Raw genomic sequence first — 7,528 nt, forward strand, 5'->3', positions numbered from 1 at the left:
AGCCCCCTTGACGCTCTTTATAAAACCACCTTTCAGCGCCCCTAGAATCGCTGTTTCTGCTTGACTGTCGCCTTTCCGGTGTCGGCACTTGTCCCCGTGGGTGTGGGCCACCGGCGAGGGGTGGGGAGGGGGCCGATTGGCGGGGCGGCGCGCGCCTCACCCTCCACGTGCCCTCTGTCCTGCAGCACCGACCTGATGCGCATGTGTTGGCAGTTCAACCCCAAGATGCGGCCGACCTTCCTGGAAATTGTCGACCTGCTCAAGGACGAGCTGCACCCCAGTTTTCCCGAAGTTTCCTTCTTCCACAGCGAGGAGAACAAGGTGCCCGAGAGCGAGGAGCTGGAGATGGAATTTGAGGACATGGAGAGTGTCCCCCTGGACCGGTCCTCACATGTGCAGAGGGAGGAGGCCGGGGGCCGGGATGGAGGGTCCGCACTGGGGCTAAAGAGAAACTATCAGGAACACATCCCCTACACCCACATGAACGGGGGCAAGAAAAACGGACGCATTCTGACTCTGCCCCGGTCTAATCCTTCCTAACGGCCCCTGCTCTGGGGAATGGTTCCTGTCTTCGCTTTCCTCTGGTTTGAAGGCCTTCAGAAAACTCAGGATTTTCACACAACTCAGCCACAGTGTCAAATGGAGCTCAGAGATCATGACTATCCATTTCTGTTCCTCTTCTGACTTCAAACACATTGGTTTGATTGCCAATTTGACTGGTCATCTGAGAACTTAACTGTGAACCTAGATGGGAGAGGGGTTTCCACGGCTGCTGTCCTTTTGGACCACCGAGGTTTCAAGCCCGGGTGTTACTTTTTTTTTTTTTTTTCCTAGCAGATTGAAAGAAAGCACCTGTTTTTACAAAGTTTTTTTTTTTTTTTTTGCTGGTGTCTGAGCTACGGTGTAAAACATAAATCTTGTTTGTGGAACAAAAGTTAGAAAGAAAGAAAAAAACAAAAATCAAAATCCTGTCCTAGTAGAATTCCAGACTTTGCAGAGTGGGCTTCAGGAAAGTTTTTTTCATCCAGAAAGTTGTTTTTTTTTTCCTTCACAGAATCAGTTCCTCAAATTGACCAATAGCTGCTGCTTTTGTATTTTGGATATAGTTTTGCAGTCCTGGGGTGTGGCTCACGTGTGTACTCGTGCGTGCGTGTGTGTGTGTGTGTGTGTGTGTGTGCAAATCATGCGTGCTGAGTGGCCGCTTTGGGGATCAGCCCAGGAAGGTTCTGCCCTTCTGGAGTGTGTGAGCCCCTGATCTGCTCCCTCCACCTCCCTTCCTTCTAATCTACTGGGACACTGTGCCCTCAAGAGTCTCCTTCAGTCCCGAGTCTAGCCTCAGGAGTCTTCTCTCCCTTAACTTTGGTGAAAAATGTTTCCCGGGAGCCATGGGAGTTGTTTGGAGTGATAATGGATCTTTTCAAGACCAAACAAAGCCAGGACATTAAAAAAAAAAAAAAAAAAAAAAGAAGAAGAACTGAGATGATGAAGAGTTTGGAGAATATATTTGTAACATATTTAATTTAAAAAAAAAATCTCCAGCATCAGCCTCATAAGTTATTGACCATTTCCTGGGGGACGGGTAGGGCATGGGGGTTTGTCTGCCTGTGTGTGGGGAGGGGGACCCAGGCACCAATGGCCTCTCTCCTTGGTCTTCAAGGCATCCATTTTTCTGGGACTAAAGCCACGTTAGCTGCTAACCCTTCTGGACGTCGTGATCAGGCCACGCTGAGCATGTGGGTGATGGTGTATGATGGATAGTTTGGTTTCTGGTAAGCTGAGCCCTGCCTTTGAACACACTTGTGGCCCTTGGATCTTCTGGTTCCCTGTACGTACCTCTGGAGCTTCCTCAGCTGTGTGCGCACGTCCTACAAGGATTGTGCAAACACAGCACAATCACATCCCAAAGTGGGACAGCACAGGTGGACTTTGAGAACACTAGCCATATGAAGACGTGCCTGTTGGTCCCCTCCGCCCTCAGGGCATCCGTCTGTCCTCAGAGCTGACTTCCCAGAAGCTGCTTTGCGCCCAGTGACCTCAGCTGGGCCAGGTGTGGGGCCTGAGCTGAATTCTCAGGTACTTCACGATCTTGCAGTCCCTAAGAGAGTACAGTCCGGAGGAGAAACCGCTAAGGACCTTCACACTACCAAGAACTTGCGAAGGAGCGTGATGCCACAGTTGCTTCCCTTTGGGGAAAGAACTACAGCTGCTCAAATAAAGAACACGGTGAACTCATCACTTTGGTTCATCCAAATCATCACCCATGGGTTATCCCTTGAGTGCATTTTCTCACAAGTTTTTGATTGCTTCCTTCTTCTCTTCTCCTCTTAAGAGTTGTGGGCTTAAGAACAGGATAGAGATGCCATGGTGACCTCCGAACCTTCTCAATTCTTGATGAAGAACACAGGTAGACACACATCCTAGTTGCCTCTGGCTATCTTATTTATATGATTTGAGAAATGACAGCATGTCAAAATATTTCTGGGGAGCCTCAGTGATTGGGTACAAGGAGCACAGAAATTATTTTCGCCAAATTTATTTTGTACATAAAAGAGGGTCTGTACGTAAATTAAAAAGACAAAACACGTAGATCTAGGTATTTTGTTCTTTTCGTAGTAAATTTGTAGTGGCCGTATACTACACTAGCAGCAATTTTCACATTTTTCTAATTCAGAAAGGTTTTCTTATATTAGGGGAAAATTATTTATTTTAATATATAAAAATCACTGTAAAAAATCACTTTCATAAGAAATGGAGTGCATGTAAATTTTTTTTTCAAAGAAAAATAAACAGGTGAATGTGGGGTAATGATTTTTTTTTTCCCAGCACAATCTACCTCAGTGTATTGTTAGGATGTGATTCAATAATGGACATCTTTGAGACTTCAGAATTCTTCCTGGATCCGATCTGAATCAGCTGATTCTGAATGCCAGAGACCAGTAAGAATTTTGAGGGAGGGAGTTGGGCTGAAGTATGGCTTTCATGTGAGCATAGATCCTTTTTCTGGCTGATAATATGCTCCTCTGAATTTAATCTTCCTTTTTTTTTTTTTTTTTTTTTGATCCTCCATCCATTGATACCGTGGCCCTTGAAATGAACCAAGTTTCAGGCCATCACGATGTATCTGAGGTATGGGGGGCATCCAGTCCTGAGTTACCCTTCTTTGGTGAGGGAAGTTCCCCTGTTGGGGCAAAGACAGGCTTTGGTACAGAGCCAGCATCCCCATTGTCCCATGGCATCCCCCTGGTGTGAGCACCTAGGTGCCCTGGGCTCTCCATGGTTTATTTCCACTCCTTTCAGATTGAGATGCTTTTTTGGGGGGTTGGGGGTGGAAAAAATCACTGTCATGGGCACCTCACACACAAACACCCAATGCAGAGTCTCTTTTTATTTTCTGAGTGGGAAGGGAGCATGTTGAGAAATCTCAACCCCAAACCCACCAAGATGCTGAACACATCTTTTAGCAACAAAACCTTGGACCCCCTGTATTTTGGTTCAGTTGACCTCAAGCTGATACTGTTTGACCTTGGGGCACTTTGATAACCCGTGTGTAAGTCTGGGCAGGGCCAGCAGCAGTGGTGTCTACTCACCAAACCTCGCTGCCCTTCCCATACCTATAGGCACCACCCCTGCAGAGTCTCCTTTCTTCCACTTTCCCTGCAGAGGTACTGTAGAGTGCTGGGCCCGCCCTTTGTAAACTGGAGTTCCCTAACTTCATTTAGCTGTCTCTGCTGCTGCAGTGAAAGAGGAAGCAGGCTTGGGTCACAGCCTCCTTTTGCATCAGATAATGTTGACTCTGTCACAACAGAACTTTAGTCCTAGAGATGGATGTCCTGGAGGATTGTAGCGATGGGTTACAAAAAAAGCAACAAAGCCAGCTTTGGATGACACTTTTTGTTGTCTGTTTTGAAAGGTGTCTCAGTATTTTAAAACCCCTTTTTATTTATGTGGCAAAACCCACATAGTTGTTTCTCTCTGGACCAGTGATGTCAAACACACGTCTGGAAATGTTTGTATTCTGGGAGCTGTTCTGGGTGATTTTCTGTCCTTTTAAGCCAGTAAGAAGCAAGAAATGCTGCTGGTTCTCTGGATAGACGTTGAGCACAACTGAAAGAAAATGTGGGAATTGGTGCAAAGATCTGCACCAACAACGCCGAGACCATTGGAGACTGCCTGTAACTGATGGACAGATCTTCCACTCTCTCCAACCAGAGTGGATGGTCTGCCATGAAATGTGCTTGTTGGGTTGGGAGGTGTTTATTTGTAGCCGTCATAACATTGGTCAGTGGACAGGAACCCATGCTCGCCATCTGGGTACATGATGGGATGTGCTGTAGTCCCCCAAACGACAATCTTTTTCTACTTTGTGGTGGGTGGAAGTTTGAGGTTCGGATGCCACTTGGCACCATAGGCGATTCAGAAATGATGGTTTTGTTGGGAGTGGGGAACATGGACATGCTGTTTGTATATAAATGATACCTGTAGAATGGTGTCCCTTCAGAAAATCTTCTGGAATGTTCTTCAGAATATTGATTTATACCAGAGTTGAGGTTGGATAGAAAGAACAGATGGGCATTTGTTCTTTCAAAGACATGAGAGAATGCAATGGACATTCAGAGGCTGCGCCTGGAAGTGAATGTTTCCTTAGGGGTCTCCCAGAAACAGAGGGAAACAATGACTTTTTGAGCTCACTGTCAACTTCTCATACCAGTCAAGGTCCAGAACCAGCCTCCAGCCACGTTTTAATCTGGATGTGGGCCCTAAAAATCCTTGTTCAAACTCAGACCAGGGATCTGGGGCTCTTGGTCCCATTTGAGAAGAAAGGAACTGTCTCCCCCAACCCACACACATTCAGGAATGGCTTATTTACTCTCTACCTTGTGGGCCTGGGGGTCCCGGGCCCTGCGTGTGAGCGGCAGACACCTCCCATCCAACGTCAGCCACGCAGGATCAAATGTGCCTCGGCATATGCAGAAACCAACTCGGAGACGCAAAACCCACCAAGAGATCAATTCTTACTTTTTCAATGTTTTCCTACAAGAGCCAAGTGGCACCATGTACAGAATTTGCCTTTTTGTTTTGTTTTGTTTCTTGGAATATCAAAATTGCTCTGCATGTAAACTATGGGATAATTACCTGTTTATATGAAAATTCAGAATAAATTATCTGAGAATACTCTTGTTTCTGTGTGGTGTCCAAGCGAGGACCTATGAACTGGGTGGGGTTGTGGCTAGGGGGTGGGTGAAGGGAAATCTCCCGGGATGTTGTGGGTATCTGTTTTGAGAGGGAACAAACCTCCAGGTTCTTCATATCAGTGAAGCAGGAGGTTAAATATTGTTAGCAGCAGGGCTGATGATCCACTGACACATACCTGTAGAGCTGAACCAATGCTTTAAATATGGAACTATTTCTATACTATTTGGTAAGGTACTGCTACCTCAAGGACCCCAGACCTCCCCAGGATCCAAATACTAAGCAGTTCACTACAAGAATACAAGGGGACCCCCAAGACACTGCTCCATTGCACCATGCTGGAGACTTAGATGCTAAGGTGTTGTAAATGTCATCCTGGGAACATGGACCTGCCCCCCAGGGTGAGTGGTCAGTGCAGTGTTTGCTACTGTCCCGTTGCCTGAAGGAAGTCACGTAGATGACCCCAGAGTCAGCACGGGGGGAGGGGAGGACTGCCCGAGGGTTTACATTCGGGGAGGTGGGGGAAGCGTGAATGAACTGAGTCAATCCTGCAACAATTGCCCACATGTCTCACTTTACCCTGCTATGATTGAGGATGAGAGACCTTCCGTCATGTGACCATAGTGAGGATAAAGTGAGGTAACGTTTATCCTCCATGCTCCCTCCAGGGTGTCCTTCCCACACCCCCATATCCCTCCAGGTTCCCCATCCTCCAAAAAATGGATGCCACTGCTAGGTGGTAGCCTGAATTGTGCCTCCCTGGGCTTGTGAAATTCAATAGAAGCCTTGTGGAAAAGGGAAAATGCTTTCCTCCTCAGGAAAGAATCTCAAGGATGCTTCAGCCTCAGGTGTGCAGGTGGGTGGGTGGTCTCTTTGCCCAGGTGGGCCATGCAGACTCCTCAAACTTGTGGCCAGGTGATGACAATGCAGATTAGGGTCCCTGGGGCCCTGGCCCTGGCTCCGACTCAAGTGTGAGCAGCATGACAGATGAGACAGTTGTCACCAGCTTAGTATACAAGCAAAAGGAAGCACATGGAAGCTCTGGTATCTCTGAAGTACTCAACAGAAGAGAGAAGTGCTACTCTCTTATCAGGGATAACAGGGTTGGCGGGTGGTCTAGACTCTGAGATGTGATGAGATCCAAGTTTTCTAGCTGTTGATCTCCAACCTCCTTGACTGCTGGTGACCCAACCCCCTGGGGCATGGTTTCACCCCTCCCCCCGCCCCATGAAGCTGACTGTTCTGCCTGGGATTGGGTCCTCAAGGTGACTCACCCAGAATCTTCAATAGAAGTCCTCGTTATAATCAGAGACTCACAGGAGTTGATGCCATGTTGTACCACCCATGCCATCTCTTTGGAACCCAGGGGCTCACTCTTCCAGCTACCAGGGAGGTTGTCTGCTGGGGGCTCACAACTGAGTCCTTTTTGCCAGAACTTTCCTCAGCTTAAGGGAGCTGCTTGGTCCAAGGTTATGTCCCCTCCATAGGGGCAGCCACATCTGACAACTGGCCAGGGGTACAAATGCCTGACCCCTGTGCCTAAATGCATTTTATGGGTTTAATTGCTCCCCCCACCCCACAAAAAGATACATTTAAGTCCTAATCTCCAGTACCTCAGAATGATGATCTTATCTGCAAAGCAGAAATAGAGACACAGACGTAGAGAACAAATGTATGGATACCAAGGGGAAAAGAGGTGGGAGGAACTGGGAGATTGGGATTGACACATATACACTACTGATACTATGTATAAAATAGACAACTGATGGTAACCTACTGTATAGCACAGGGAACTATACTTAATGCACTGTGTGACCTAAATGGGAAGGAAATCCAAAGAAGAGGGGATACATGTATATGTATATGTATAGCTGATTCACTTTGCTGTACAGTAGAAACTAATACAACATTGTAAAGCAACTATGCTCCAATAAAAATTAATTTAAAAAAAGAATGTGACCTTACTGGGAAATTACATTGCAGATGTAATTCATTTGGTTAAGGTGAGGTGGACCTGGAGTGGGCTGGGCCCCTAATCTGATATTAGTGGCATCCTTACGAAAGGGGGAAATTTGGACACAGCCATGCACACGGGGAGAACATCATGTGAAGATGAAGGCAGAGATTGGGGTAATGGGTCTGCAAGCCAAGGAATGCTAAAGATTGCCAGCAAAAAGGCACAAGCTAGGAGAGAAGCAAGGAACAGATTCCCTCTCACAGCCCTCAGAAGGGACCAACCCTGCAGACACCTTGATCTCAGACTTCCAGCCTCCAGAACTGTGAGAGAATAAATGTCTGTTAAGTCCCCCGGTCTGTGGAGCTTTGTTACAGCAGCTCT

General features: G+C 47.1%; 1 protein-coding gene across 4 annotated transcripts in view; it reads left to right on the forward strand.

Moving 5' to 3' along the window:
* The window catches only part of INSR (insulin receptor), a 129,615-nt gene extending 124,443 nt beyond the window's left edge, over nt 1-5,172 (forward strand). For all 4 annotated transcript variants that reach the window (XM_030879477.2, XM_030879478.2, XM_030879479.2 and 1 more), the window contains one exon: nt 186-5,172. In XM_030879477.2, coding sequence (XP_030735337.1) covers nt 186-540 — 355 coding nt within the window. In that variant the 3' untranslated portion in view covers nt 541-5,172. The remainder of the gene's footprint in view (nt 1-185) is intronic.
* Nucleotides 5,173-7,528: the final 2,356 nt, after the last annotated feature.

This window comes from Globicephala melas, chromosome 3 (genome assembly GCF_963455315.2).
Source record: "Globicephala melas chromosome 3, mGloMel1.2, whole genome shotgun sequence".
NCBI lineage: Eukaryota > Metazoa > Chordata > Mammalia > Artiodactyla > Delphinidae > Globicephala > Globicephala melas.